An 18,239-nucleotide genomic window follows, 5' to 3' on the forward strand; every position below is an offset into this window, starting at 1 on the left:
CCTCTCTGCTCCTCTCTCCTCCTGTCCTCTCTGCTCCTCTCTGCTCCTCTCTCCTTCCTGTCCTCTCTGCTCCTCTCTCCTCCTGTCCTCTCTGCTCCTCTCTGCTCCTCTCTCCTCCTGTCCTCTCTGCTCCTCTCTCACCATGTCCTCTCTGCTCCTCTCTCCTCCTGTTCCTCTCTGCTCCTCTCTCCTCCTGTCCTCTCTGCTCCTCTCTCACCCTGTCCTCTCTGCTCCTCTCTCCTCCTGTCCTCTGCTCCTCTCTCCTCCTGTCCTCTCTGCTCCTCTCTCCTCCTGTCCTCTCTGCTCCTCTCTCCTCCTGTCCTCTTTGCTCCTCTCTCCTCCTGTCCTCTTTGCTCCTCTTTCCTCCTGTCCTCTTTGCTCCTCTCTCCTCCTGTCCTCTTTGCTCCTCTCTCCTCCTGTCCTCTTTGCTCCTCTCTCCTTGTCCTCTCTCCTCCTGTCCTCTTTGCTCCTCTCTCCTCCTGTCCTCTTTGCTCCTCTCTCCTTGTCCTCTCTCCTCCTGTCCTCTCTGCTCCTCTCTCCTCCTGTCCTCTTTGCTCCTCTCTCCTCCTGTCCTCTTTGCTCCTCTCTCCTCCTGTCCTCTCTCCTCCTGTCCTCTTTGCTCCTCTCTCCTCCTGTCCTCTTTGCTCCTCTCTCCTTGTCCTCTCTCCTCCTGTCATCTTTGCTCCTCTCTCCTCCTGTCATCTTTGCTCCTCTCTCCTCCTGTCCTCTCTCCTCATGTCCTCTTTGATCCTCTCTCCTTGTCCTCTCTCCTCCTGTCCTCTTTGCTCCTCTCTCCTCCTGTCCTCTCTCTTCCTGTCCTCTTTGCTCCTCTCTCCTCCTGTCCTCTCTGCTCCTCTCTGCTCCTCTCTCCTCCTGTCCTCTTTGCTCCTCTCTCCTCCTGTCCTCTCTGCTCCTCTCTGCTCCTCTCTCCTCCTGTCCTCTTTGCTCCTCTCTCCTCCTGTCCTCTCTCCTCCTGTCCTCTGTGCTCCTCTCTCCTCCTGTCCTCTTTGCTCCTCTCTTCTCCTGTCCTCTTTGCTCCTCTCTCCTCCTGTCCTCTTTGCTCCTCTCTCATCCTGTCCTCTCTCCTCCTGTCCTCTCTGCTCCTCTCTCCTACTGTCCTCTCTGCTCCTCTCTCCTCATGTCCTCTCTGCTCCTCTCTGCTCCTCTCTCCTCCTGTCCTCTCTGCTCCTCTCTCCTCCTCTCTGCTCCTCTCTCCTCCTGTCCTCTATGCTCCTCTCTCACCCTGTCATCTCTGCTCCTCTCTCCTCCTGTCCTCTGCTCCTCTCTCCTCCTGTCCTCTCTGCTCCTCTCTCCTCCTGTCCTCTCTGCTCCTCTCTCCTCCTGTCCTCTTTGCTCCTCTCTCCTCCTGTCCTCTTTGCTCCTCTTTCCTCCTGTCCTCTTTGCTCCTCTCTCCTCCTGTCCTCTTTGCTCCTCTCTCCTCCTGTCCTCTTTGCTCCTCTCTCCTCCTGCTCTCTCCTCTCTCCTTGTCCTCTCTCCTCCTGTCCTCTTTGCTCCTCTCTCCTCCTGTCCTCTTTGCTCCTCTCTCCTTGTCCTCTCTCCTCCTGTCCTCTCTGCTCCTCTCTCCTCCTGTCCTCTTTGCTCCTCTCTCCTCCTGTCCTCTTTGCTCCTCTCTCCTCCTGTCCTCTTTGCTCCTCTCTCCTCCTGTCCTCTCTCTTCTGTCCTCTTTGCTCCTCTCTCCTCCTGTCCTCTTTGCTCCTCTCTCCTTGTCCTCTCTCCTCCTGGTCCTCTTGCTCCTCTCTCCTCCTGTCCTCTCTGCTCCTGTCCTCTTGCTCCTCTCTCCTCCTGTCCCTTTTGCTCCTCTCTCCTCCTGTCCTCTTTGCTCCTCTCTCCTCCTGTCCTCTCTGCTCCTCTGCTCCTCCTGTCCTCTTTGCTCCTCTCTCCTCCTGTCCTCTCTGCTCCTCTCTCCTCCTGTCCTCTTTGCTCCTCTCTCCTCCTGTCCTCTTTGCTCCTCTCTCCTCCTGTCCTCTTTGCTCCTCTCTCCTCCTGTCCTCTCTCTTCCTGTCCTCTTTGCTCCTCTCATCCTCCTGTCCTCTTTGCTCCTCTCTCCTTGTCCTCTCTCTCCTCCTGTCCTCTTTGCTCCTCTCTCCTCCTGTCCTCTCTGCTCCTGTCCTCTTTGCTCCTCTCTCCTCCTGTCCTCTTTGCTCCTCTCTCCTCCTGTCCTCTTTGCTCCTCTCTCTCCTGTCCTCTCTGCTCCTCTCTCCTCCTGTCCTCTTGCTCCCTCTCTCCTCCTGTCCTCTCTGCTCCTCTCTCCTCCTGTCCTCTCTCCTCCTGTCCTCTTTGCTCCTCTCTCCTCCTGTCCTCTTTGCTCCTCTCTCCTTGTCCTCTCTCCTCCTGTCCTCTTTGCTCCTCTCTCCTCCTGTCCTCTCTCTTCCTGTCCTCTTTGCTCCTCTCTCCTCCTGTCCTCTCTGCTCCTCTCTGCTCCTCTCTCCTCCTGTCCTCTTTGCTCCTCTCTCCTCCTGTCCTCTCTCTCCTACTGTCCTCTCTGCTCCTCTCTCCTCCTGTCCTCTTTGCTCCTCTCTCCTCCTGTCCTCTTTGCTCCTCTCTCCTCCTGTCCTCTTTGCTCCTCTCTCCTCCTGTCCTCTCTCTTCCTGTCCTCTTTGCTCCTCTCTCCTCCTGTCCTCTTTGCTCCTCTCTCCTTGTCCTCTCTCCTCCTGTCCTCTTTGCTCCTCTCTCCTCCTGTCCTCTCTGCTCCTGTCCTCTTTGCTCCTCTCTCCTCCTGTCCTCTTTGCTCCTCTCTCCTCCTGTCCTCTTTGCTCCTCTCTCCTCCTGTCCTCTCTGCTCCTCTCTCCTCCTGTCCTCTTTGCTCCTCTCTCCTCCTGTCCTCTCTGCTCCTCTCTCCTCCTGTCCCTCTCTCCTCCTGTCCTCTTTGCTCCTCTCTCCTCCTGTCCTCTTTGCTCCTCTCTCCTTGTCCTCTCTCCTCCTGTCCTCTTTGCTCCTCTCTCCTCCTGTCCTCTCACTTCCCTGTCCTCTTTGCCTCCTCTCTCCTCCTGTCCTCTCTGCTCCTCTCTGCTCCTCTCTCCTCCTGTCCTCTTTGCTCCTCTCTCCTCCTGTCCTCTCTCCTACTGTCCTCTCTGCTCCTCTCTCCTCCTGTCCTCTTTGCTCCTCTCTCCTCCTGTCCTCTCTCCTCCTGTCCTCTCTGCTCCTCTCTCCTCCTGTCCTCTTTGCTCCTCTCTCCTCCTGTCCTCTCTGCTCCTCTCTCCTCCTGTCCTCTCTTGCTCCTCTCTCCTCTCTGCTCCTCTCTGCTCCTCTCTCCTCCTGTCCTCTCTGCTCCTCTCTGCTCCTCTCTCCTCCTGTCCTCTCTGCTCCTCTCTGCTCCTCTCTCCTCCTGTCCTCTTTGCTCCTCTCTCCTCCTGTCCTCTCTGCTCCTCTATCATCCTGTCCTCTCTGCTCCTTCTCATCCTGTCCTCTCTCCTCCTGTCCTCTCTGCTCCTCTCTGCTCCTCTCTCCTCCTGTCCTCTCTCCTACTGTCCTCTCTGCTCCTCTCTCCTCCTGTCCTCTTTGTTCCTCTCTCCTCCTGTCCTCTCTGCTCCTCTCTCCTCCTGTCCTCTTTGCTCCTCTATCATCCTGTCCTCTTTGCTCCTCTCTCCTCCTGTCCTCTTTGCTCCTCTCTCCTCCTGTCCTCTCTCCTCCTGTCCTCTCTCTTCCTGTCCTCTCTGTTCCTCTCTCCTCCTGTCCTCTTGCTCCTCTCTCCTCCTGTCCTCTCTCCTCCTGTCCTCTTTGCTCCTCTCTCCTCCTGTCCTCTCTCCTCCTGTCCTCTCTGCTCCTCTCTCCTCCTGTCCTCTCTGCTCCTCTCTCCTCCTGTCCTCCGCTCTCGCACACACACACACACACACACACACACACACGCACACACACACACACACACACACACACACACACACAACACACACACACACACACACACACACACACACACACACACACACACACACACACACGGTGTAACTGCTAAACTGCTTACTGACTGTATACTGTAACGTTACTTCATGATTGTAGCAGGTTTACTAACACGTTAGTTCTATTAGCTATGTTGACTATGAGGTTACTTTAGCTAATATGGTGATAACAATGTAGGCTGTGTGCAGCGGTTATGATATGGTTTGGCTTGGAAAGGTGTATTTTTTTTGCCTGGTCACATCCAGCTGATGGGTTGTGCATTGAAGTCCACGAACGAATAGAAAAGGTGAGAGGAGGAGAGAGAATAGATGCCAGAAGGAATACAACGTGGCTTCTATGAAAGTGAACTGTGTTTACCCGTGATTTAGAGGTGTATTCATTCTGCCGATTCCCGAGAAACGTTTCTGCAAACGGAACGAAACGGGGATGAACATACCTGAATTTGTCCAATAGAATCTCTCGTTTGCAACTGTTTGACTAATGATTACACCCCCAGATCAACTAGATGCAGGCCAGAGTGTGCAAGGCGGTCTGTCTGTCCATGTCACTGTCTGTCACATCAAAATCTTAACTCGACCTGTGTGCACCTACGATGTAAAACATTCATAGGCTAGGTTGTAGCAACCTCATACGGGGTACAGGGAACATTCTAGAATCAGGTAGTAGCCTAAACCTATCGCTGTTACATTGAGCTGAATGAATGGAATATGAATGACAGTCATCCAATATGCTGTAATAGAAATAAGGCCACGCTCATGAAAAATAAATAGTCCTCCCTCATCTTAAGAGGAGAGAAGAGAGGAGATGGGAGGAAGAGACATGGCTACTTTTTAGAGGAAAACATTTCTTACTATGACTGTGATATGTGGTTGTCTGGGACGTGCTACCTGGGACCTGCTACCTGGGACCTGCAACCTGGGACCTGCTACCTGGGACCTGCTACCTGGGACGCGTTACCTGGGACGCGCTACCTGGGACGCGCTACCTGGGACGCGCTACCTGGGACGCGCTACCTGGGACGCGCTACCTGGGACGCGCTACCTGGGACACGCTACCTGGGACGCGCTACCTGTCCCTGACCTGCTGTTTTCAACTCTCTAGAGACAGCAAGAGCGGTAGAGATACTCAATGCTCGGCTATGAAAAGCCAACTGACATTTACTCCTGAGGTGCTGACCTGCTGCAACCTCGACAACCACTGTGATTATTATTATCTGACCATGCTGGTCATTTATGAACATTTGAACATCTTGGTTCTGTTATAATCTCCACCCGGCACAGGCAGAAGAGGACTGGCCACCCCTCATAGCCTGGTTCCTCTCTAGGTTTCTTCCTAAGTTTTGGCCTTTCTAGGGAGTTTTTCCTAGCCACTGTGCTTCTACACCTGCATTGCTTGCTGTTTTGGGGGTTTAGGCTGGTTTTAGGCTGCACTTTGAGATATCAGCTGATGTAAGAAGGGCTATATAAATACATTTGATTTGTCTCACCTAGCTATCTAAAGATGAATTCACTAACTAAGTCGCTCTGGATAAGAGCGCCTGCTAAATTAGTCAAATGGAAACATTTTAAAATGTTAAGACTCTGGGCTCTAACTTTCTCTATACTATTTCTCTCTAATGTTTTATAACATTCTCAAACATTAGAACTGGGACCCTCCAATCCCCCATCAAACCAGACCAGCATGCAGGCAGCTAGTCCCTCCAATCCCCCATCAAACCAGACCAGTTAGCTCACTGGGATCCTCCAATCCCCCATCAAACCAGACCAGTTAGCTCACTGGGACCCTCCAATCCCCCCTCATACCAGACCAGTTAGCTCACTGGGACCCTCCAATCCCCCATCAAACCAGACCAGCATGCAGGCAGCTAGTCCCTCCAATCCCTCCTCAAACCAGACCAGTTAGCTCACTGGTACCCTCCAATCCCCCATCAAACCAGACCAGCATGCAGGCAGCTAGTCCCTCCAATCCCCCCTCATACCAGACCAGTTAGCTCATTTGGATCCTCCAATCCCCCATCAAACCAGACCAGCATGCAGGCAGCTAGTCCCTCCAATCCCCCCTCATACCAGACCAGTTAGCTCACTGGGACCCTCCGATCTCCCATCAAACCAGACCAGCATGCAGGCAGCTAGTCCCTCCAATCCCCCCTCATACCAGACCATTTAGCTCACTGGGACCCTCCAATCCCTCCTCAAACCAGACCAGTTAGCTCACTGGGACCCTCCAATCCCCCATCAAACCAGACCAGCATGCAGGCAGCTAGTCCCTCCAAACCCCCCTCATACCAGACCAGTTAGCTCACTGGGACCCTCCAATCCCCCATCAAACCAGACCAGCATGCAGGCAGCTAGTCCCTCCAATCCCCCCTCATACCAGACCAGTTAGCTCACTGGGACCCCCCAATTCCTCCTCATACCAGACCATTTAGCTCACTGGGGCCCACCAATCCCTCCTCAAACCAGACCAGTTAGCTCACTGGGACCCTCCAATCCCCCCTCATACTAGACCAGTTAGCTCACTGGGACCCTCCAATCCCTCCTCAAACCAGACCAATTAGCTCACTGGGACCCTCCAATCCCCCCTCATACCAGACCAGTTAGCTCACTGGGACCCTCCAATCCCTCAAACCAGACCAGCATGCAGGCAGCTAGTCCCTCCAATCCCCCCTCATACCAGACCAGTTAGCTCACTGGGACCCTCCAATCCCACCTGATACCAGACCAGTTAGCTCACTGGTACCCTCCAATCCCTCCTCAAACCAGACCAGTTAGCTCACTGGGACCCTCCAATCCCCCCCATATCAGACCAGTTAGCTCACTGGGACCCTCCAATCCCTCCTCAAACCAGACCAGTTAGCTCACTGGGACCCTCCAATCCCCCCCATACCAGACCAGTTAGCTCACTGGGACCCTCCAATCCCTCCTCAAACCAGACCTGTTAGCTCACTGGGACCCTCCAATCCCCCCTCATATCAGACCAGTTAGCTCACTGGGACCCCCCAATTCCTCCTCATACCAGACCATTTAGCTCACTGGGGCCCACCAATCCCTCCTCAAACCAGACCAGTTAGCTCACTGGGACCCTCCAATCCCTCCTCAAACCAGACCAGTTAGCTCACTGGGACCCTCCAATCCCTCAAACCAGACCAGCATGCAGGCAGCTAGTCCCTCCAATCCCCCCTCATACCAGACCAGTTAGCTCACTGGGACCCTCCAATCCCACCTGATACCAGACCAGTTAGCTCACTGGGACCCTCCAATCCCTCCTCAAACCAGACCAGTTAGCTCACTGGGACCCTCCAATCCCCCCCATATCAGACCAGTTAGCTCACTGGGACCCTCCAATCCCTCCTCAAACCAGACCAGTTAGCTCACTGGGACCCTCCAATCCCTCCTCAAACCAGACCAGTTAGCTCACTGGGACCCTCCAATCCCCCCCATATCAGACCAGTTAGCTCACTGGGACCCTCCAATCCCTCCTCAAATCACAGCAACAGGAGACAGAGAGCCATCAGCAGGGAGAAGACAACTTACCTTCAGTCAGTAACAGTGGAGAGAAAATAGAGAGAGAGGGAGAGAGACGAAGACGACTTACCTTCAGCCAGTAACAGTGCTGTGGAGAGAAAATAGCAGAAGAGAGAGAGAGAGGGAGAGGGAGAGGGGGAGAGGGAGAGGGGGAGAGAGAGTGGGGGAGGGAGATGGAGGGGGAGAGAGAGTGGGGGAGGGAGATGGAGAGGGAGAGAGAGAGAGAGAGTGGGGGAGGGAGATGGAGAGGGAGAGAGAGAGAGAGAGAGTGGGGGAGGGAGATGGAGAGGAAGAGAGAGAGGGGGGGGGGAGATGGAGAGAGAGAGAGAGAGAGAGAGAGAGAGAGAGAGAGAGAGGGAGGGAGGGAGAGAGAGGGAGTGAGGGAGAGGGAGTGAGGGAGAGGGAGTGAGGGAGAGAGAGAGAGAGAGAGAGGGAGGGAGGGAGGGAGGGAGGGAGGGAGGGAGGGAGGGAGGGAGGGAGGGAGGGAGGGAGGGAGGGAGGGAGGGAGGGAGGGAGGGAGGGAGGGAGGGAGGGAGGGAGAGAGAGAGGGAGTGAGGGAGAGGGAGTGAGGGAGAGCGAGTGAGGGAGAGGGAGTGAGGGAGAGGGAGTGAGGGAGGGAGGGAGAGAGAGAGAGAGAGAGAGAGAGAGAGAGGGAGGGAGGGAGGGAGGGAGGGAGAGAGAGAGAGAGAGAGAGAGAGAGAGAGAGAGAGAGAGAGAGAGAGAGAGAGAGAGAGAGAGAGAGAGAGAGAGAGAGGGAGGGAGGGAGGGAGGGAGGGAGTGAGGGAGGGAGGGAGAGAGAGAGAGAGAGAGAGAGAGAGAGAGGGAGGGAGGGAGGGAGGGAGAGAGAGAGAGGGAGTGAGGGAGAGGGAGTGAGGGAGAGAGAGAGAGAGAGGGAGGGAGATGGAGAGGGAGGGAGGGAGAGAACCAAAGAACATGGAGTAAACAGAAACCTGGGAAAGTCTACAAGTCATTGCAGTATGCTATGTGGATAAACAGATAAAACAACGTGATGACATCAGATCATTATGACCAATGTATGGTGCGAGTGCGTGCGTGCGTGCGTCCATGTGCTGTGTGGTGATTGGTTGATAGGGAGTGTGATGGTGCGTGTGCTGTGTGGTGATTGGTTGATAGGGAGAGTGATGGTACGTGTGCTGTGTGGTGATTGGTTGATAGGGAGTGTGATGGTGCGTGTGGTAATTAGTTGATAGGGAGTGTGATGACCAGTGCGTGTGCTGTGTGGTGAGTTGTTGATAGGGAGCGTGATGGTACGTGTGCTGTCTGGTGATTGGTCGATAGAGAGTATGTGAGCTGAGGATGAGCCTGAAGCACGACCCCCCCATAGGCACCAGTACACAGGACAGCAGGACTGTAGGACAGTTGGACAGCAGGACAGTAGGACAGTAGGACAGCAGGACAGTAGGACAGCAGGACAGCAGGACAGTAGGACAGTAGGACAGCAGGACAGCAGGATAGCAGGACAGCAGGACAGTAGGACAGTAGGACGGTTAGGACAGCAGGACAGCAGGATAGTAGGACAGCAGGATAGTAGGACAGCAGGACAGCAGGATAGTAGGACAGCAGGATAGTAGGACAGCAGGATAGTAGGACAGTAGGACAGCAGGATAGTAGGACAGTTGGACAGCAGGACAGCAGGACAGCAGGACAGCAGGATAGTAGGACAGTTGGATAGCAGAACAGCTGGACAGTAGGACAGCAGGACAGAGACCATTAAAATAACCTCAGTAGTGGTATTCTCTTCTGAATCCAGTTTGTAGTCTGTTGTATTGTGGCTGTGTGTGTGTGTGTGTGTGTGTGTGTGTGTTGAATCCAGTTTCTAGTGTGTTGTGGCTGTGTGTGTGTGTGTGTGTGTGTGTTGAATCCAGTTTCTAGTGTGTTGTGGCTGTGTGTGTGTGTGTGTGTGTGCGTGTTGTGGCTGTGTGTGTGTGTGCGTGCGTGCGCGTGCGTGTGTTGTGGCTGTGTGTGCGTGCGTGCGCGTGCGTGTGTTGTGGCTGTGTGTGCGTGCGTGCGTGCGCGTGCGTGTGTGTGTTGTGGCTGTGTGTGCGTGTGCCTGCGTGTGTGTGTTGTGGCTGTGTGTGTGTTGTGGCTGTGTGTGTGTGTGCCTGCGTGTGTGTGTTGTGGCTGTGTGTGTGTGTGCCTGCGTGTGTGTGTTGTGGCTGTGTGTGCGTGCGCGTGTTGTGGCTGTGTGTGCGTGTGTGTGTTGTGGCTGTGTGTGTGTGTGTGTGTGTGTTGTGGCTGTGTGTGCGTGCGTGCGCGTGTTGTGGCTGTGTGTGTGTGTGCGTGCATGTGTGTGTTGTGGCTGTGTGTGTGCGCGTGCGTGTGTGTGTTGTGGCTGTGTGTGTGTGTGTGTGTGTGTGTGCGCGTGCATGTGTGTGTGTGTGTGTGTGTTGTGGCTGTGTGTGTGTGTATGTGTGTGTGTGTTGTGGCTGTGTGTGTGTGTGTGTGTATGTGTGTGTGTGTTGTGGCTGTGTGTGTGTGTGTGTGTGTGTATGTGTGTGTGTGTGTGTGTGTGTATGTGTGTGTATGTGTGTGTGTGTTGTGGCTGTGTGTGTGTGTTGTGTGTGTGTGTGTGTTGTGGCTGTGCTACGAGAAGGATAAAGGAAATCCTGTCTAATAGTTGGTGAACACATCACTGGAGTGGCTCCCACCCTGCTGTTGGTTGTTGATGCAAGACACTATTCCCAAAAGGGACTTAATAAATCATTATTATCATCATGGAGCCTACTGAAGGACATAACAGAACCCCTTCACTGAAGAAAATAACATTAAGGACCCTTCCTCAATTACAGCCTATTCCCTATTCAATGCACTACCTTTGAACTAAAGATTTCAGACCTCAGCCTAATGAAACCTGTTGTTCTTAAATCAACCTTAAAAACCTTAAATCAACCTTTTCATCTTTATCAACTCCTTAAATCAGAAACACTGTTAATCGTCATCAGTAAAAACATTCATGTCAGTGGCGGACTAGCTTCATTATTATTATCGCTATCATTAGCGCTATCGTTATAATTATTGCTATCATTACAATGATTGCTATCATTATCGCTATCGCTATCGTTGGCGCTATCGTTATAGTTATTCCTATCGTTATCGTTATTGCTATAATTGTCGCTATGGTTATTGCTATCGTTATCGCTATCGTTATCGTTATCGCTATTGTTATCGCTATCGCTATAGTTATTGCTATTGTTATCGCTGTCGCTGTCGTTATCGCTATCGTTATAATTATTGCTATCATTATCGCTATCGCTGTCGTTATCGCTATCGTTATCGCTATTGTTACCGCTATTTTTATCGCTATCGTTATTGTCATTTTCGCTATCGTTATCGCTATATCTGCCTTTGTCGCTATCATTATCGCTATCGGTATAGTTAGCGCTATAATTATTGCTATCATTATCACTATCATCATAATTATCACTATCACTATCATTATCACTGTTATTAAAACATCTCCGCTGTTCAGAAGCCACAATCCGTGTCCCAAATGGCATCCTATTCATTTTTAGTACACAACATTTGACCAGGGTCTATGGGGAATAGGGCTCTCTGTTCAGAAGTAGTGCCCTATTTAGGTTGCCATTTGTGGGGGCTGATTCACTAGCCTGATTCAACCTCCAGCTGGGACCAGACCTTATACAACACTATGTCAAATACATGGCCCACCAAGGGCGATCCACAGAGCCAGAAACACACACACACACACACACACACACACACACACACACACACACACACACACCACACACACACACACACACACACACACACACACACACACACACACACACACACACACACACACACAATGAAGTGGCGAAGACAAAGTGATAATAAGGTCTTATTGTTGTACATTTCACCTGGTCTTCCCAGTTCTGACCTTTCTGCCTGTCCTGACCCGGATCCTGCCTGGTGTCCTGAACCTGCCTGACTCTGATTTGATATCCTGTACCTGCCTGACTCTGATTTGGTGTCCTGAACCTGCCTGACTCTGATTTGGTGTCCTGTACCTGCCTGACTCTGATTTGGTGTCCTGTACCTACCTGACTCTGATTTGGTGTCCTGAACCTGCCTGACTCTGATTTGGTGTCCTGTACCTACCTGACTCTGATTTGGTGTCCTCTACCTGCCTGACTCTGATTTGGTGTCCTGTACCTGCCTGACTCTGATTTGGTATCCTGTAGTGGGATCTATTCCACCTGAACCTCTTTAGTGGGATCTATTCCACTTTAGTGGGGTCTATTCCACTTTAGTGGGATCTATTCCACCTTAATCCCTTTAGTGGGATCTATTCCACCTTAACCCCTTTAGTAGGGTCTATTCCACTTTAGTGGGATCTATTCCACCTTAACCCCTTTAGTGGGATCTATTCCACCTTAACCCCTTTAATGGGATCTATTCCACCTTAACTCCTTTAGTGGGATCTATTCCACTTTAGTGGGATGGTCATGTGGCCTACATCATGTTTGATACATTTCCAATGTACTTTTTATTCTTACGTTCATCCTTTTTGCTGAAATCTTTCCTCCTTGTGTTATGGGTCTTGTGGTTCCAAACTGGTCACTAGACCTCAAACCTTTTACTGTAAAGAGTCCTGGTGCTCCAAATGTCCACCAGGTGGCGTAGTCTGGTCTTTATGATACACTCAGACAGACAGAATGTGAATCACAGCGTCAATAGTCTTCTATCATTCTCTCTCTCTCTCTCTCTGGCTCTCTCTCTCTCTGGCTCTCTCTCTCTCTCTGACTCTCTCTCTCTCTGGCTCTCTCCCTCTCTCTGGCTCCAGGGTGGGTTTCTGTAGTGTTAATGTGTTACACATGGAGGGAAGGAAGAAGGAGGGAGTGAGGAGAGGAAGTCCGACCCCAAAGCCCAGGTGATGGTCCCCTCTCTCTCTCTCTCTGTCTCTCTGTGTCTCTCTCTCTCTCTGTTTCTCTCTTTCTCTCTCTGTCTGTTTCTCTCTCTCTCTCACACATCGTGGAGACGTTTCCCACAGTACTGATGATGAGTCATCTCGGTCTCCCACCAGCACCACACACACACACACACACACACACACACACACACACACACACACACACACACACACACACACACACACACACACACACACACACACACACACACACACACACACACACACACACACACACACAGTGAGTCAAAACACTTAGTCACAGCCACACTGCATGGAAAAATTGTACAGACAAGCTGCCACTCTCCTAAAGCACAGTGCAGCTGAGAAATATGAGATGATGTGTGTGTGTGTGAGATGGTAGAAAGAGGATTAGCTACTGTAGGAATGACAGCTGAGTTAGTGATCCCAATAACTGGGATGATATTTGGAATGTCACTGGTCTGATGCATGTCATTACATCACGTCTAGAATTCATTATATAAGCATTTCCATCTTCATACTACATGTACCTCATACTAGATTCTATATACCGTCGGCAATACTGGGATTATCTATAGAGGCCGACAGTAGACTCTTCCAATTATACTGCAGCAAGATATAGTAAACTATACTCTAGTAGGATATAGTAAACTATACTCTGTAAAAGTATACTCTAGCAGGATATAGTAAACTATACTCTAGTAGGATATAGTAAACTATACTCTAGTAGATATAGTAAACTACACTCTGTAAACTATACTCTAGCAGGATATAGTAAACTATAATCTAGTAGGATATAGCAAACTATACTCTGTAAACTATACTCTAGCAGGATATAGTAAACTATAATCTAGTAGGATATAGCAAACTATACTCTGTAAAAGTATACTCTAGCAGGATATAGTAAACTATACTCTAGTAGGATATAGTAAACTATACTCTAGTAGATATAGTAAACTACACTCTGTAAACTATACTCTAGCAGGATATAGTAAACTATAATCTAGTAGGATATAGCAAACTATACTCTGTAAACTATACTCTAGCAGGATATAGTAAACTATACTCTAGTAGGATATAGTAAACTATACTCTGTAAACTATACTCTAGCAGGATATAGTAAACTATACTCTAGTAGGATATAGTAAACTATACTCTAGTAGGATATAGTAAACTATACTCTAGTAGATATAGTAAACTATACTCTAGTAGGATATAGCAAACTATACTCTGTAAACTATATTCTAGTAGGATATAGTAAACTATACTCTGTAAACTATATTCTAGTAGATATAGTAAATGATACTCTAGTAGATATAGTAAACTATACTCTAGTAGAATATAGTAAACTATACTCTTGTAGGATATAGTAAAGTATAATCTAGTAGATATAGTAAACTGTACTCTAGTAGGATATAGTAAAGTATACTATGCAAACTATATTTGAGTAGGATATAGTAAACTATACTCTGGTAGATATAGTAAACTATACTCTAGTAGATATAGTAAACTATACTCTAGTAGATATAGTAAACTATACTCTAGTGGGATATAGTAAACTATACTCTAGTAGATATAGTAAACTATACTCTAGTAGATATAGTAAACTATACTCTAGTAGGATATAGCAAACTATATTCTAGTAGGATATAGTAAACTATACTCTAGTAGGATATAGCAAACTATACTCTGTAAACTATACTCTAGCAGGATATAGTAAACTATACTCTAGTAGGATATAGTAACCTATATTCTAGTAGGATATAGTAAACTATACTCTAGTAGGATATAGCAAACTATACTCTGTAAACTATACTCTAGCAGGATATAGTAAACTATACTCTAGTAGGATATAGTAAACTATACTCTAGTGGGATATAGTAAACTATACTCTGTAAACTATACTCTAGCAGGATATAGTAAACTATACTCTAGTGGGATATAGTAAACTATACTCTGGTGGGATATAGTAAACTATACTCTAGTAGGGTATAGTAAACTATACTCTAGTAGGATATAGTAAACTATACTCTAGTAGATATAGTAAACTATACTCTAGTAGATATAGTAAACTATACTCTAGTAGGATATAGCAAACTATACTCTGTAAACTATATTCTAGTAGGATATAGTAAACTATACTCTGTAAACTATATTCTAGTAGATATAGTAAACTATACTCTAGTAGAATATAGTAAACTATACTCTAGTAGGATATAGTAAAGTATAATCTAGTAGATATAGTAAACTATACTCTAGTAGGATATAGTAAAGTATACTATGCAAACTATATTTGAGTAGGATATAGTAAACTATACTCTGGTAGATATAGCAAACTATACTCTAGTAGATATAGTAAACTATACTCTAGTAGGATATAGTAAGGTATACTGTGCAAACTATATTTGAGTAGGATATAATAAACTATACTCTGGTAGATATAGCAAACTATACTCTAGTAGATATAGTAAACTATACTCTAGTAGATATAGTAAACTATACTCTGTAAACTATCCTCTAGTAGGATATAGTAACCTATATTCTAGTAGGATATAGTAAACTATACTCTAGTAGATATAGTAAACTATACTATAATAGGATATAGTAAACTGTACTCTAGTAGGATATAGTAAACTATCCTCTGTAAACTATATTCTAGTAGGATATAGTAAACTATACTCTAGTAGGATATAGTAAACTATACTCTAGTAGGATATAGCAAACTATACTCTAGTAGGATATAGTAAACTATACTCTAGTAGGATATAGTCAACTATACTCTAGTAGGATATAGTCAACTATACTCTAGTAGGATATAGTAAACTATACTCTGTAAACTATACTCTAGTAGGGTATGGTAAACTATACTCTGTAAACTATACTCGAATGGGATATAGTAAACTATACTCTGTAAACTATACTCTAATAGGATATAGTAAACTATACTCTGTAAACTATACTCTAGTAGGGTATAGTAAACTATACTCTAGTAGGATATAGTAAACTATACTCTAGTAGGACATAGTAAACTATATTCTAGTAGGATATAGTAAACTATACTCTAGTAGGATATAATAAACTATACTCTAGTAGGACATAGTAAACTATATTCTAGTAGGATATAGTAAACTATACTCTAGTACGCTATACTCTAGTAGGATATAGTAAACTATACTCTGGTAAGATATAGTAAACTATACTCTAGTAGATATAGCAAACTATACTGTAATAGGATGTAGTAAAATATACTCTGTAAACTATATTCTAGTAGGATATAGTAAACTATCCTCTAGTAGGATATAGTAAACTATCCTCTGTAAACTATACTGTAGTAGGATATAGTAAACTATACTCTGTAAACTATATTCTCATAGGATGTAGTAAACTATACTCTAGTAGGCTCTAGTAAACTATACTCTAGTAAGGTTAGTAAACTATACTCTAGTAGGCTCTATTTATTAGAGTATAATTTATCGGAGCATACTAGAGTATAGTTTACTAGAGCCCACTAGAGTATAGTTTGCTATATATCCTACTACAGTATAGTTTACTATAGTTTACTATATCCCACTAGAGTATAGTTTACTATATCTTACTAGAGTATAGTTTACTATAGCCTACCAGAGTATAGTTTACTATATCCTACTATAATATAGTTTACAGAGTATAGTTTACTATATCCTACCAGAGTATAGTTTACTATATCCTACCAGAGTAGGTCTCAGGTTCAGGATTGGCTGAAAATGCATAGAAAATGCATAGCATTGATCTAAAATTGACCCTAGAAATAGTACTGTTAGGAGATCTGGAGAGACCGGGTCAGTAAATTACTAATATACTAATACTCTTAGTAAAAGTATTTATCTTCAACTCACAATCTGTGGATTCTATTCGATTAGATATATTGTAAATTGTACGTTAAACATCACAGCATAGTTGAAAGATATGTGTTGCGTAGAAACACAAAGTGGGTGGCCAGCAGAGATAGGGTTGAGATGGGATGGGCTGAGGGAAGCTGAGGGTTGGGATGGGATGGGCTGAGGGAAGCTGAGGGTTGGGATGGGCTGAGGGAAGCTGAGGTATGGGATGGGCTGAGGGAAGCTGAGGGTTGGGACGGGATGGACTGAGGGAAGCTGAGGGCTGGGATGGGATGGGCTGAGGGAAGCTGAGGGTTGGGATGGGCTGAGGGTTGGGATGGGATGGGCTGAGGGAAGCTGAGGGTTGGGATGGGATGGGCTGAGGGAAGCTGAGGGTTGGGATGGGCTGAGGGAAGCTGAGGGTTGGGATGGGCTGAGGGAAGCTGAGGGATGGGATGGGCTGAGGGAAGCTGAGGGTTGGGATGGGCTGAGGGAAGCTGAGGGTTGTGATGGGCTCAGGGAAGCTGAGGGTTGGTATGTGGAATTGGAGACAAGTGAGAGTGGAGTATAGTTTACTATATAGCCTACTAGAGTATAGTTTACTGTATATCCTACTAGAGTATAGTTTACTATATGCCTACTAGAGTATAGTTTACTATATATCCTACTAGAGTATAGTTTACTATAGCCCACTGGAGTATAGTTTGCCATAGCCTACTAGAACATAGTTTACTATATAGCCTACTAGAGTATAGTTTACTATATATCCTACTAGAGTATAGTTTACTATATATCCTACTAGAGTATAGTTTACTATAGCCCACTGGAGTATAGTTTGCTATAGCCTACTAGAACATAGTTTACTATATATCCTACTAGAGTATAGTTTACTACAGCCCACTAGAATATAGTTTACTATATATCCTACTAGAGTATAGTTTACTATAGCCCACTAGAATATAGTTTACTATATATCCTACTAGAGTATAGTTTACTCTATAACCTACTAGAGTATAGTTTACTATAGCCCACTAGAGTACAGTTTACTATATATCCTACTAGAGTATAGCTTACTATATCCTACTAGAATATAGTATATTATAGCCTACTAGAATATAGTATATTATACTATAATTTTTTTTTTTTTTCACCTTTATTGAACCAGGTAGGCCAGTTGAGAAAAAGTTCTCATTTACAACTGTGACCTGGCCAAGATAAAGCAAAGCAGGGCGACAAAAACACAACAACACAGAGTTACACGTGGGATAAACGTACGTACAGTCAATAACACAATAGAACAATCTGTATACAGTGTGTGCAAATGGAGTAAGGAGGTAAGGCAATAGATAGGCCATAGTAGCGAAGTAATTACAATTTAGCAGATTAACACTGGAGTGATAGATGGGCAGATGATGATGTGCAAGTAGAAATACTGGTGTGCAAAAGAGCAGAAAAGTAAATGGAAACAATATGGGGATGAAGTGGTTGGATGGGCTATTTACAGATGGGCTATGTACAGCTGCAGCAATCGGTGAGCTATAGTAGGCTATACTGCATACACTATACTCCATTGATGCTGCCAAGCAGACAAACCCAGGATGACCCGTTAGCCAGCCTTCTGAACCAGCCAGCCATAACCACGGTGTCACCAGCCATAAACACGGTGTCGCCAGCCATAACCACCCTGTTAGACAGAAAGCCAGCCATAACCACCCTGTTAGACAGAAAGCCAGCCATAACCACCCTGTTAGACAGAAAGCCAGCCATAACCACCCTGTTAGACAGAAAGCCAGCCATAACAACCCTGTTAGACAGAAAGCCAACCATACTGATAATTTGACACATTCTATAGTCTCTCACTCCCCCCCTCTATCTCTATCCCCTCCTCTCGATCTCTCTCTCCTAAATCCCACTCTCTCGCTCTCTCTCCCTATCTCTCTCTCTCTTCTTATCCCTCTCACACCCTCTCTCTCTCCCTCTAACACCCTCTCTCTCTTTCTCTCACACCCTCTCTCTCTCTCC

The 18,239-nt window shown here is 47.0% G+C and overlaps 1 protein-coding gene across 2 annotated transcripts in view; it reads right to left on the reverse strand.

Annotated features, from left to right (window-relative positions):
- The window catches only part of LOC109882762 (sodium/calcium exchanger 3-like), a 178,473-nt gene that overhangs the window by 27,971 nt on the left and 132,263 nt on the right, over positions 1-18,239 (reverse strand). For both annotated transcript variants that reach the window (XM_031787686.1, XM_031787685.1), the window contains exon 4: positions 7,513-7,530. In XM_031787686.1, the coding sequence (XP_031643546.1) occupies positions 7,513-7,530 (18 nt within the window). The remainder of the gene's footprint in view (positions 1-7,512; positions 7,531-18,239) is intronic.

Source organism: Oncorhynchus kisutch, linkage group LG14, assembly GCF_002021735.2.
Source record: "Oncorhynchus kisutch isolate 150728-3 linkage group LG14, Okis_V2, whole genome shotgun sequence".
Lineage (NCBI taxonomy): Eukaryota > Metazoa > Chordata > Actinopteri > Salmoniformes > Salmonidae > Oncorhynchus > Oncorhynchus kisutch.